A 14,563-nucleotide genomic window follows, 5' to 3' on the forward strand; every position below is an offset into this window, starting at 1 on the left:
CATATGCATCCTTTCCTGTGTATGGGATATTTTTCGAACGAAGGACTCAGTCCTTGGTTGAAATTCTGAGGATCCTCGACATTGGAACAGTCCTTGTCGATGACGTAGCTTCCTCGAAATAACGGCTTCCGAGGATCCTTCCTTGACATTGAGAAACACCTTCTATCTGTCTAATTTATTGTTGTCTGTCACGTTACACTAAGCAGCTTCAATATATATGAGAAATGGCGTCCAAACAGTTATTCAAGCAGTGTGTTCCTCCCTGCCCTCGATTCCTTACGGGTGGGGATACACACAAGCTGTGTGTAATCTTTTTGGGAGCGGAGCATGCAATGTCAGCCTTCGAGGGGGCTGACTGCGAGCATTGTGAGAGGCTGCCGCTTTGCACACTCTGCTCTCTCCTGTCACTCTTTGAGGAGGGTGTTCAGGTGAGCGTTCCCCGCGGTTCGGGCCCCGCTGCTGCCAAGGCAGCACGGAAGCTCATATCGTGGAGATCGCAAATGGATCTCGCGGCGGGGTTTGAGACGGGCCCCGACCTTTCTCAGCCTTTACCCATGAGATCCAGTGCTCTCTCTCTGGAGTCGGAAGCCCGCCCTGTGGTTCCTTCCACTTTGGAAGAGGCACCGGTGCTTCAACTGTCTAGTTCCAAGGAATTAGACGCGCTGAGCATCGATATCGGGGAAGAAGAAATGCCAGCTTCTTCCTCAGTGTATGAGGAGCTGGTGTAGGTACTTTCTCGTGGTGTCTAAGTTAAATATTGAATGGCCAGCCGAGAAGCAAGGTGCTCGTCCCAAAAGTTTATTAGACGAGCGCTTTCTATCATCCAACTCTGTACCTCCACCAAGGGGACTTCCTTTTTTCCATGACCTACACAAAGAGTTATCAAGGTCGTGGAACAAACCATATTCCTCCAGAGTACTCAGCCCCCAGGTCCACGTCTATTTTGATTTTAAGGGGCTGAAGGAATATGGTTATAGGACGATGCCGCCAACAGAACAACCGCTGGCCAGTTATCTTTCTCCAGCATCGGCATTGTCCTTGAAGTCCCCAATGCTACCAACTAAACCTTTAAAAACATCATCTATGTTAGTGGGAAAAGCATATACTGCTGCAGGTCAGGCCGCGGAATGTTTGCACATGACATCCATTCTGCAAGCATACCAGGCTGACTTGCTGAGGGACCTGGAGACTAGCAAGGGGGCAGCGCCCGACGTAATTCGAGAATTGCGTCTGGCCACCGATTTATCTCTCAGAGCCACCAAAGAGACCGCACGCGGTATTGGGCAGTCGATGGCAGTGAATGTGGCTACTGAGAGACATTTATGGTTGAATGTATCTGAAATTAAAGATAAAGATACATTTTTCCTTTTGGACGCCCCACTATCGCCTTCTGGCCACTTCGGTGATTCTGTCAACAACATAACAAACAAGTGAAACAGCCTAATTGTAATATCTCTGTCCCTGATATCTGAAACTACTGAGGAATACAGCAAGCTTAGTTTATAGGTAAAAGGGCTTTGTTGCTCTTGAAATGGGTGGTGGGTTGTCCTAGTCCTTGTACAATTATCAATATATTTATATTGTTCTACAAGCTTGTAGAAATTATCACTGAATCTTTTCTCTCTCTCTCTCTTTTGTGTTTCAGACATTATTGTGCTCATTGCATCCATCGCAGTGGTTTCAGCTGGTAGCCAGGGAAATATTTTTGCCACATCTGCACTTCGCAGTCTGCGTTTTTTGCAGATCCTGCGCATGGTGCGTATGGACAGGCGAGGCGGTACCTGGAAACTGCTTGGATCTGTAGTCTACGCTCACAGCAAGGTATACTGAATATTATTTGATGGCAAAAATTTGTAAATGAGCTCAGGTCATGACATTGCGTGTGAGTTTTCATGTCGAGGCAGACATGTGACCCCACAATCAACCTTTCTTTCCAGCACCGCTTGGACTGAAACTCCATCCACAGGCTGCAGCCAAACCACAAGCTTCCTCAGTCCTCAGTTACCCGACATTTAGTGGAGAGATTAGGGGTCCCCGCAATGAATCATTATGGTCGACATAATAGCAGAGTTACTTATTTCTATCTCCTCCCAGGCTTAAGCATTTACATTTTCCTGACATCTCTGATCATACTAAAAAAACAAAACAAAACAAAAAACAGCTTAAACCAACCTGGTTCTGCTTGTCTTTGCTAATTCAGCCTGGATTAAATTGGTCATCCTGCCTGTTTTTTTTAGCTGATTTAGCTTGTTAACAAGCTAATGATGGTTTTATCTGGTTTAAACTGGTCTCCCATTCTGATGCTCAGCTCGCAACCTCTTTAAAACCAGAAATGTTTAAAAAACAAATTGAATTGAAGGTTAATAATTAAGTTTCTGCTGGAAATATTCATAATTGTTTGTAGATATGTCTCAATTTGTTGGATGTTTAATATTGTGATATTTGTTCCAGGAACTTGTGACCGCCTGGTACATTGGCTTCTTGGTGCTGATCTTTTCTTCATTTTTGGTCTACTTGGTGGAGAAAGAATTTAACAAACAGTTTGCCACCTACGCCGATGCTCTTTGGTGGGGTACGGTAAGTCTACCTTAAATGCCTTAATGTCATCCTTTAACTCTTCCTCAACCGTATTTGTGCAAAACCCACTTTTTCATATTTCATAATATCTATATAGAATCCATCCTCTCAGTGTGGTTTTAGGATGCTCATTATGCATTGCCAGTGTCTCACTGTATTTTATGCATTAATAAATAAATGAGTTACAACCATTGGCCGTGACAGGGTTTAGTTGTTGTGGTACACACAGCAAGACTGGTCATGGTTCCTCACCAGTTGACTTAACAAATCAATGCATGTAATTTCCAGCTCCTACCAAGCATAAATGGAGCTGTTTCAAAGAGTTGTGAGGTCAGTTGAGGGTATAGTCTTCTGCTGTAGAGCTCAGATGCACAGACAAACCAGCAGTGGGCCAATATTAAGCTGCCACACAGTATTTACACTGGGTTGAGCCCAAGCCAGCGTCTGGAGCTGACAGGCAGGCTTCCGAGGAGGAAAACAGGAGAACGGGAGTCTGGCTGTGTGTGAGCTCCCTCACTCCTACTCTATGCCTCAATGTGCTGTGAAAGGCCGCAGTGCTCTTTGTATTTGACAAATCACTCACTTTTACTGGATGTGTTGAATTTGCTTTGGCCAGGCCTTTGTTTAAGTATCCCCTGCCTGCAAAAATCCAAAGCGCTCACTTATGAGTGTGGAAAGGAGTGCGAGATGTTAGACTGATCTTTTTTTATGACAAGCCACCAAAGTATTTCTCTTGCTGAAAGATGGGTCTAATACCGTGCGTCTGTGTGGCCGTAACTTTAGAATGCAGCTTGGTTTATCTTTGGTGTTTATGGCTGTTTAGTATGGCATAACAGACAGAATTTAGTGTATGTGTGGCCTCATGGTGGCCTTTGATTTTCCAATGCAACCTGGTCAGGATTCAATCAATGTTTGGTCATTATGTAGATCGAATTAGAATGTGAGAGGTTACTACTCCTCCTCATTCATGGGTGAAGGTGATATGTGGAGTGTTAAAAGTACACTGCCGTCCTGCAACCAGACGCATATGTCAATGGTGTCTGCCTGTGGGAAGTCAAAATTTTATGTTTAGCAATATGACCCTAGACTTTTAAACACCTTTTGTTTTTTTTGTTTTTTTTAGATCACGCTCACCACCATTGGATATGGGGATAAGACTCCACAGACTTGGACCGGACGGCTTCTATCTGCAGGTTTTGCTTTGCTGGGCATCTCGTTCTTCGCTTTGCCTGCTGTGAGTAACCCAAAAACTGATATGTAGAGTCTACTGTAGCACTCATATTCTGAAAAACAGTGCTTTATATTACAATGGGTTTATAAAAATAGAAATTAAAAGTATAGTGTATATTCAAAAAAAATTAATTCTGCCATCATTTACATTTATGTTCTTCCAAACCCAAATTATTTACTTTTATGAAACACAAAACTTTGCTTTCTTCCATATGAGAAGCCAATGTTAAAAAAATATCATGGAAGTATAACTTTAATGTCATGACTTGTAAGTCAACAACTTAAAGAGCTTTGATCTGACTGCTGCAGATTGTGTGAAGGTATGGAAATAAGTTGACAGGCAGGTAGGATATTCTATCATTGCATTCGGACCAAATGCAACGATTGGACGAATATTATTTGGTCCTGGGACTTCCATAGAAGATATATGTAGATTTAGAACACTTCTATTATTGATTGTTATCAGGATGTGAAGAGAGTTCCAACCAATGTAACAAAAAGTATTTAAACATTTCCTACCCTAGCTTTAACATCCCCAATGACATCTCTTTTCTGAAAATGTGCACTGGCACAAGGGTTGGACTATAATCCTTTCCCTCCAGCTACCCATCACTTAAATTAAAATTGCAGGAATTAGCAAACAACAACAACAATCCGATCAATTCTTGATGGACAAAATCAAGTCCCTCTCTACATTTCTTCTCGTTTGAAAAGTCAATTCACTCTGGAATATATAACACAGTAGGGAAGAAAACACCATTTTCATGCCTACTTTAAAACATTATTCACAAAAAAATCTGAAAACGTGGTCACTATTTGCTATCGGATATAAAGAACTCGTTCTGTGTTCCACAGAAAAAAATTAAGTCATGTGGGTTTCAAAAGACAAAAAAAAAAAAAAAGAAGAAGAGATTTTCCATTTTTGGATGAGCTGTTCCTTTAGAAAAAAAAAAAAACAAACAAGCAATTAAATTGTTCTAAGGTTAAGCATTAGGTTAGGTGTTATTTCATGAGACCTTTCTTATCCTGACTCTCTAAGTGATCTCACTTACGAGCGATAGGGGATTTGTGGTCTTTTAGGAGAAAACTTGAAATCACTAATAGCATTTTTGTGAGCCCAGGCAGACTGTTTGTACTGTGATGATTTTTATGATGTGTTTGAGAACGCACAGTGTGTGTGCCTGTAAAGCCCCTCAGCGGCCTGTCTGACTCACTCTCGTCAATTGTTCTGTAATTCTCTGCTCACAAATGTGTGCTGCACACTCGCAGTCTCTCTCAGTCCAAATCAGCGGATTGAACCTTAGTAATAGGTGACGTTTGTTTTCGTTCTGTGGGTGGATGTGGGTGTAGGGTATTCTTGGCTCTGGCTTTGCTCTGAAGGTCCAAGAGCAGCACAGACAGAAGCACTTTGAAAAGAGGAGAAACCCAGCAGCCAGCCTCATACAGGTAAGCTCATCTCATTTGAAACACTTGACCAGTCAGACATTCTGATTGGAAGTAACTCATCACATGCTGCTTCATTAGCATTTGAAAAAAAAAAAGTATAAGCCTTTCAGTGCTGCTGCATCAATAGCTAATGCTCAACTCTAAAACCAAAAAGAACTTGGCCAGATTTCTTATGTATGATCTGCCTTATCTTGATTCTGATGCTCAAAGGTAAGTTTCACTGCAATGTACTCATTCACTGCACACAGTTACCATGTTAATATCAATATCATTTCATGCCTGCAAATTTGATAAAGGAACATTTGGAAGACAATGGAACTCTGGCATTTAAATTGTTTAATGTGACAGTTTGAAATGAATAATTCACAAAAAACATGGTTAATTACAAAATTAAAATAATTTTCTTCAGTTTAATTGTCTTCTTTTCCAGTTAAAACATCTAAACATTATGATAATGATAATAATAATAATATTTAAAAATATATTTACTATCTGCATATCTTATGCTTTTGATATGATTTTGCTTTTCAAGTAAATTTATTATCTTATTTTCCAAATAAAACATCTGCATATCTTATGCAATTTTATTTTACTGTATATGTTGAGATATTATTTGAGGGATGCTTAGATATTTTACCAGACAGCAAGACAAAAATACTGATTAATAAGGGTTGTTTTTGTAGTGAACCATGTTAATTGTTTTTAAACAAAAGAAGAGAAAACAAGTAATTACACGAACATTGATTACATGGGGACTATTATCTTCCATCAGAGCCAAAGGAAACACTTGCCGATATTTATGATATGTTTCCACGGAAAGAATTCTGAGCAAGGGCCTCCCTGTGGACAATAGCTCTTCCTAATGGAAGGTGGATCCTTCTCCTCGCAGGAGAAACAGATTTACTCCAGGAAAATCTGCACACACACACACACACACACACACACACACACACACACACACACACACACACACACACACACACACACACACACACACACACACACACACACACACACACACACACACACACACACACACACACACACACAAAAATAAAGTCCTGTAATATTATAGAAATGAGTTACTTCCTTTTGGCTGCTGTTTAAAACCCACAAGCAATTTCTCAACTATTTTAACCACCATGACCCCTTTTCTTTCTCCAGATTGTTTTCTGATATTGCAGACAGAGAAGATCTCATATATTCACTGGTCCTTATGTTTATTTTGTCTCTCTTCCTGCTCTGTCTTTAACCCTGACTTTAATTTTCTTTTCTTTTTCCAAAGGCCTTTCAGTTGGCATCCAACCATCCAGCTTCAATTACTGTTGTCAGTAATTGTGTATTTTGACCATGGTGTATTCTTTAAGGTGTAATGTTGCAGGGACTGCATCAGAGCATCATTTCTCATCATTTTTGCTCTCTCACCCTCTCTTAAATCACTTCAGGTCTTTATATAACCCAGGAATATATATCTTAATTATGATCTGTGGAGTATGACTGTCAGCTATGTCTGGGTTCGGATTCTTTCCTGCATGTTACGATTGCTGTTTTCTCTTTACTGACATTTTTGTACAGAATGATGGAAAATATGCCCTCCCTCCTCACTCCTGTCATGCAATTTGAGAGCACCTTCTTCAGTCTTTCACTCTTGTGATGTTTTTCCTTTTCACAACACGTCCTCTTTTTCTTGCTTATTGTTTTTTAAAGCAGTTACTCATCTCAACACACACAACTCTATCCATTGTAAAATTATTATAAGTCAGCATGAAACAATAAATTTCGTAATGCATATTCCTGGTTTTATTGTGAATGATTCACCAGTTCACATTATTCGATTTTCTTTTTTTATCTTTGTAATTTTTAATGTAAATGATTTCTTCCCCAGCAACCACTTTCCATTATACTGGCGTCACTTAGGTCATGATTGGATAATGTAGTAAAATAATAATTTAGGTATTGTTTTTTTAAATTCGCATTCAAGTCCTGCTTCATTCTAATAATCGTTCTAATATCCAATAAATAAATTGCACCCACATTTGTTTCACGGAAATTCAGAAGAATTTAAATGCAGGCAGGGTTTTGTCAAATTTAAATTTTATCCAAATATTGATAATAAATATTATATAATTCTGTTTAGATTGAAATAATCCTGAGTATATTTTAATGCCAGATGGCCACACATAAACATATGACATATTAACACTTATGAGGCCACAAACAAAGGTTTGTACTTGTTTAGGTAAAAATGTGTTACTTTAAATATATATATTTAAAAGGACTGTGCTTTATAAACACATCTTTGCATATAAACTCTTTTCACTGGATAGTGTATGCCTCTTTTCATTCACCACATCACTTTTAAGACCCCTGGCTGTTTTGATGTTGTGTGTGCAACCAAGACATCAAGACATTTATTCAACACTAATCCACTCTCATTTTGAACATGGAACATGTGAAATTTACCTTTGCAATTTATTTGAATTATAAGGGAGTCCAAAAACCTCACAAATCTGGAATTCAAAGTACACTGTAATTTAATTTTAAATATAACTTTTAGTATTTCAGAAAATTGAAACAATGAAACATTATGACATAAAATGAATAATAAATATTTAGCAAATTAGTGAAATTATGATCATGTGACTCTCTGGACAGATTCCATTGAAGCTCAAGATGCTCTTTGGATCATTCTCATGATTACCATTACACGAGAGTAGATGTTAAAACTTCATGCTGATTTGTACTCGGCTTTCGCCAAGATAATCACCAACTAAGACGTAGCTTTACAGTAACCTATGCTTCTCCATCCATTCTTTCCATCTGGTGACGTGAATTTTCTGTCTGGTGTTAATACAGTGTATTGCGCGTCAGCACACACAACGGCTGCAACCACAGTGCGGTCCCCCCATAACAACCCTCTTGATTGAGCGGAGTAGGGAACATCTCTAGGGTCTTCAAGTGGGCACCTTCCGTCCTCAGTGTTTCGTCGACTAGCCCACGACACCTCAAGAGGGCTCGACAGTGACTCTGGCGTCCCAGAGTCACCCCCTCCGTCCCCCACTCAACTCAGCCCAGCTTACTGACCTCTACTTCCCTCTTGCTGCTGAGACCTAATCACAATCTCACAATCTCTCCGCAACCCAACCATACGCGCCAACCCGTTTGACTAAGGCTGTCGAGCCCCACTGGTGCGTTAATATGCAGTTTCAGTGGCAACGGTTCCGTATGGCATACCACCTACCACAAAACACAATATCTGCCCAACCACCCGTCATTCACGCAATATATACAGGAACGTAATGACTGTAAATACTATACAACCTATACAAATAAACCAACAGTTGCTGCTGAGACCTAACCACAATCTCTCCGCAACCCAACCATACGCGCCAACCCGTTTGACTAAGGCTGTCGAGCCCCACTGGTGCGTTAATATGCAGTTTCAGTGGCAACGGTTCCGTATGGCATACCACCTACCGCAAAACACAATATCTGCCCAACCACCCGTCATTCACGCAATATACACAGGAACGTAATGACTGTAAATACTATACAACCTATACAAATAAACCAACAGACCTTTCAAGTTTTCAAGAATTCTACGAAACCGTAGCATGGCGGCCTGTACACAGCCAGCTAGAATCTTTCCGTCTCAACCACAGCCAGTTGCTGCTCCTTTCTGCTGCTTCAGATAAGTTCTTTACTGTACGACGCAACTCTTGGCCACTGAATCCGACGTCTCTGAGGAACCGGGTTGTAGAGTGTGCCACAAAACCACGACAACCCACTTCCACTGGATAAACCTGGACTCTCCATCCTCGCTGTTCTGCTTCAGTGGCCAGATGAGCATACCGCAGTTTCTTCCTCTCATATGCCTCATCTACCGCATCCTCCCATGGCACTGTTAACTCTATCAGTTGAACAATGCGTGCTGATCCAGACCACAAAACAATATCTGGTCGTAGGTTAGTGGTGGCAATCTCAGGTGGAAAAATAAGCCGTTGATCAAGATCAACCAGCATCTTCCAGTCCCTAGCAGCTTCCAGTTGTCCTGGGCGAGAATTGGTGTTAGCACCTTTTCTTGGTGGTTGCTCGCCTGGGCGGAGGAATATTGGAATAATTCTGCAAAATATGATTATCAGGTTTTACATAAACTTCTGAAGTTCGTGCAGCTCAAGTGCTGCTGTTATTAAAGCAAAAGAGAGACATACCAAATACTCACAAAATAATTAATTCATTTAAATTGTTTAATTCAAATACATTTTTTTATAAAGTATATTTATACTAGTGATCTCAGACATTTGGACCCCAAAATACATGCAAAATTTTGCAGCATTTTTAACAAAATGAAATCAGTGGTTTGAAGAAATGTCTTGAGCCCAATCAGTGATTCACTGGCTGTTCCCTCACCATGCTATTGTCTTTCTCCACCCGTGTCCCCGTGTGTGTGTGTGTCTGTCTCCTGCACCAGGCTGCGTGGCGACTCTACTCCACAGACCTCTCCAGAACATACCTGAGTGCCACATGGCTGTTCTATAAAAGTGTTCTCCCTCCTCAAAGGCATGTATCTATGCAGTGAACTGATGGAAGAGCACTTACATGAACCGGTTGTTACTAATCTTTTTTTTTTTTGTTGTTCTCCTTTTTTTTCCAATCCCTGCTTTTTCCTGGCCTTGTGTATTTATCTTTTTATTTTCTACTCTCTTTATTTCCCTCCCTATTTTTCTGGTTTTGTATATTCTGCACGTAGTGTGTGTGGCGTAGCTATGCGGCTGATGAGAACTCGGTTTCCATTGCTACCTGGAAGCCTCATTTGAAGGCGTTGCATACCTGCAGCCCTACAAAGTAGGTACAACTCTGGCAGCTGGTGTCGTATTTGGTGTCAGTGCTTCTGTAGCTCTCATTTTCCCACTTCCCTCAGCAAATAAACTGTTTTCACTCAATCTGTCTCTATTCCTAAGCATAATCATTTCCTGTGTACCCTCATCCTCTTACACCCAGTCTTAGATATCCAAGCTTTTTTAAGGACTCATTAAGTCACTGAGCAAAGGCACATGGCCAGGTATCAAAAATACATAGAAATTATACCAAGTTAAGCATGGTTACTTTGTCAAAACTTAAAAAATATATTTCAAAGTGCAAAATTAACTTATTTTTCAGCTTTTGAAATGTATTGCTATTGAAGCAGTTTCTGCCACTGAATGCAAAAAAATAATAGATAATTGTGTTTTTAATCTCACAATTCTTTATTTGAGCTTATATCTTGTGATTCGAATTGCATTATAACACAATTCTAACTTTATTTCTCACTTTATGTGTTTAGATCTCACAATTTGGAGTTATCTCACAATTCAGACTTTTTACTTTGAATTGTGAGTTTATATCTTTTCCCATCGTCATGGACACAACAATGATTTCCCTCATGTCAGTGGCGCGATTGTTTGCGCCGGAACACTCCTCCTTTTTGCGCTGGACCGCCCAGGGAGCGCAAGTTCATTCCCTAGTTTCCCGACATGCTTCTGTGGAGGGAAAAGTCCGCTTTGCGTGGGTGCAAAATACGAATGATACATGCGTCGGTGTACAAAGTCAATTGCGCTAGGTGCAAGATAGGGCCCTATATATCTTTTAAGGGGTGGCTCAAAATTGTGAGATTTAAACTCTTAATTGCAGTATATGACATCAGAAACTTGCAGTTTTGAATTCTGAATAGTGAGATATTAACTTAGAATTTTGAGATATTTTATTCCATGGTGTTTCCATAGATTGCTGAAATTACCAAACTGTAGATATGTAGATATTTGTTTTCATTAATAAAAACGTCTCGGGTTACGACTGTAACCCTTGTTCCCTGAGAAAGGGAACTCGAACTGCGTCGTATGACACTTTGGGGGAACACCCCTTAGCATGAATGGAACTAAGCCAATCTTGATTGGTGTTGCGACATGACGTAAAGTGTGATTGCATACACGGAAGCTACAAAGGGACGCTGGCACACAACAGCGTCAGCTTCTGTGATGAAGCAAGTAGCTCCCAGGCAGGGAAAGGCATGGCGAAGGGATGCAGTTCTCGTTCCCTTTCTCAGGGAACAAGGGTTACAGTCGTAACCCGAGACATTCCCTTTCGAGGGAACTCAAACTGTGTCGAATGACACTTTGGGGGAACGAGTACCCACTATGCCACAACGAGTCCTGCCTGTCCCAGTGTGAAGCTGCACACAGGCACACTTAGGACTAGAGCACAAGGGTGCCAGGCGTAGATGGAATGTCCAAGCTATAAAATCTGATGAGAGTATGAGGGGTGGCCCATCCTGCTGCATCGCACACTTCTTGGATCGGGGCACAGGAAGGAGGACTCTAGAGGACGCCATGCCTCTGGTTGAATGAGCCTTCACGGCCAAGGTGAAGGCAAACTGCGCTCCTGATAGGCCATAGAGATAGCCTGAACAATCCAGTTGATAATGGTCTGCTTGGATGCGGGAAGCCCCTTCTTGGGCGACCCGTAACACACTAGCAACTGGTCTGACTTCCGCCATGAAGAGGACCTCTGAATATATATTTTAAGATCCCTAACAGGGCAGAGCAAATTGACCAGCCCTTCGAGAACCACTGCCAGGTCCCATGTGGGAACCCTGATACGAGCCGCAGGTCTCATCCTCCAAGCCCCACGGAGGAAATGTACGACCAGCTGATATCTCCCCAGAGGCCCATCACCCAGAGGAGCGTGGAAAGCCGCAATGGCAATGACGTACACCTTGAGTGTGGACGGGGTAAGACCAGTTGAGAAGCGATCTTGGAGGAACCAGCACTGAAGCCACTGGGCAGTTAACTGGGGCCACCTCATGCTCTCTACACCATGCAGTGAAAACATTAAATTTTAGGCCGTACTATTTCCTTGTAGAGGGAGCTCTAGAGCTGAGTATGGTCTCTACTACTCCTGCTGACAGGCCAGCCTCTCGGTACTAGCCCCCTCAGGGGCCAGACCCACAGTTTCCATAGTTCCGGCCAAGGGTGAAATATTGAGCCATCTGCCTGTGTCAGCAGGTCCCTCCTGGTGGGAATCTCCCATGGAGGGCCATCCAGGAGCGATATTATGTCTGAGAACCATAGTCGGGCCGGCCACAACGGGGCTACTAACAGTAGACTGATCCCGTCGCAATTGACCCTCTCTAGAACTCTAGAACTTACCGGGAGGAGAGCGATCGGGGAAATGCGTACAGACGCAGTCTCGGCCATGTCTGCACCATGGCATCCAACCCCAGCGGGCTGGATGTGTGAGGGAGAACCACAGTGGACAGTGTGTCGTCTCTCGAGACGCGAACAGATCCACCTCCATTGGGCCGAACCTCTGACATGTTGACTCCACCACCTCGGGGTCCTGAGAGCTGCCCGCGCATGCTGCACTCCCAAACAATACACACACATTTGGTGTGTGTCCCCATCCATGATGTAACGAGGGCAGGGATGCACACACCGCTTGTAACTTGTGTTTGTATGACTCGCCATTTTCTTTTTTGTGTAATGAGTGATTGTGTAATGACAAATAACACCAATTAAGACACACACGACAGAGAGCGCTTGCTGAAGAACAGAAAGCTGACGCTGTTGTGTGCCGGCGTCTCTTTGTAGCTTCCGTGTATGCCGCCACACGTTACATCATGACTCAACACCAATCAAGATTGGCTTAGTTTCATTCATGCTTCGGAGGCGCTCCGCTGAGGGGCGTTCCCTTAAAGTATCATTCGACGCTGCTCGAGTTCCCTTTTATTCTAAATGGTCAAATTTTCAGTTATTAAAAATAAAGAACAATACGTTACTTGAATTTTTTAAACTTAAATTTCAGAATCAGATGATTTTATTGTTCTCTGACATTGGAATAGTGTTGTTTATTGACGGTAATATGGTATCACGTGTTCATTGTTCACTCAAATAAAGTTTGTCAGTCATTTACAACAGTTATAACTATAATATATTGCTTTAGGTCAAAGACTGTGGTGGTGACTGATGAGACATCTCTTCATGATATTAAGTAATAGTAAACTTTAGTTAATACAAATTACCCCAATAATTCTTAATGAAATACAGTTATTGAAATACCTCAGCCATATGCACAGCAAGATTCAGGTTTTTACTGGGAACACAAGCCTTCTGTATAACTGAAGCGTCAAAGTTTCAGTTTGGATGAGAGCCACAGACTCACACCTGCTTCCTTGTGTAGATCCTGTGGCTAACTGAAATTCCGTTGCCCAGAATAGATAAACCACAGAAGCCAGGACAGTTTGTGGACAGACACCTGAAGACAGACACACAATAATGCTCTGACAAATGAGTGTTCTGTTGTATTAAGGCCAATTTCTTGAGTAATTACATACTAAACAGCCCTTGATAACACAGCTGTCCCTCTGCTAGCGCTCGTCTTAGTCAGCTTGACTGTGCATCATTGCTCAGCTTGCATGCCAGCTTGTTTGCTGCCTGTTTATACTGTCTTAAAAAAGACTCTCCATTTCATTCTACTCTTAATGTGTGTGTGTGTGTGTGTGTGTGTGTGTGTGTGTGTGTGTGTGTGTGTGTGTGTGTGTGTGTGTGTGTGTGTGTGTGTGTGTGTGTGTGTGTGTGTGTGTGTGTGTGTGTGTGTGTGTGTGTGTGTGTGCGCGCGCTGAGGCTTACTTATGTTTAATTTCCTTTTTTAACATTTAAACTGTATTTTGTGTGACACAGTGTGAAATATATTGGTGTGTCATTCCCAAAATAAATCACTCAGTATATTTCAGAGGCATCTGTGTCTCTTCTGTAGTCTCCTTATTAGTTTCTGGCATTCATGTGAAATGTTAATATCCTGCCTCTTTTCTCTGTTTTTTAACTAACACCTGAAGGAAAGACCAGGGGGAAACCATCAGCAGGTTTGTTGTTCTCGTATCTACATCATCCTAGTGTCCGGAATGTTTTACTCTCTTGAGTATCGATTGTGTTTCAGCTTTCATGGCTTCAATAGGAATAGGGAGAAGAATTAAGTCCATTCAGTCATGGCATGTTACATGTCTTGCTTTTATCATTCATTCCCTCTGATTTTCCTTTATTTGAAGTAGTAGCTATAGTATATATGGTATACAGTCATCGCTCATTATCACAAAATAAACCAAGACAGGATGATCAGGATCCCAGTGTATAGCTAATTATATTGTCTCTCTTATTATATATTTTATTTTATCTTACTTTTACATTATAGCTTAAACTCAGTGAGTTTTTTTTTTTTTTTAAAGAAATTAATACTTAGTAGTAGTTTAGATGTGGAGCAGCTTCTCTTTGCTAAATTT

The 14,563-nt window shown here is 41.4% G+C and overlaps 1 protein-coding gene across 11 annotated transcripts in view; it reads left to right on the plus strand.

Moving 5' to 3' along the window:
• Positions 1–14,563, plus strand: part of kcnq5a (potassium voltage-gated channel, KQT-like subfamily, member 5a) — a 150,253-nt gene that overhangs the window by 116,987 nt on the left and 18,703 nt on the right. For 8 of the 11 annotated variants that reach the window (XM_077236951.1, XM_077236957.1, XM_077236959.1 and 5 more), the window contains 6 exons: positions 1,646–1,821; positions 2,452–2,577; positions 3,701–3,811; positions 5,158–5,253; positions 10,004–10,098; positions 14,123–14,149. In XM_077236951.1, coding sequence (XP_077093066.1) covers positions 1,646–1,821; positions 2,452–2,577; positions 3,701–3,811; positions 5,158–5,253; positions 10,004–10,098; positions 14,123–14,149 — 631 coding nt within the window. Of the gene's footprint in view, positions 1–1,645; positions 1,822–2,451; positions 2,578–3,700; positions 3,812–5,157; positions 5,254–9,724; positions 9,814–10,003; positions 10,099–14,122; positions 14,150–14,563 lie in introns of all 11 variants that reach the window. The other 3 variants (XM_077236956.1, XM_077236961.1, XM_077236955.1) reach the window with 2 other exon arrangements.

This window comes from Siphateles boraxobius, unplaced genomic scaffold (genome assembly GCF_051911475.1).
Source record: "Siphateles boraxobius isolate OS27281-9 unplaced genomic scaffold, OSU_SipBor_1 20, whole genome shotgun sequence".
NCBI classification, from domain to species: Eukaryota; Metazoa; Chordata; class Actinopteri; order Cypriniformes; family Leuciscidae; genus Siphateles; species Siphateles boraxobius.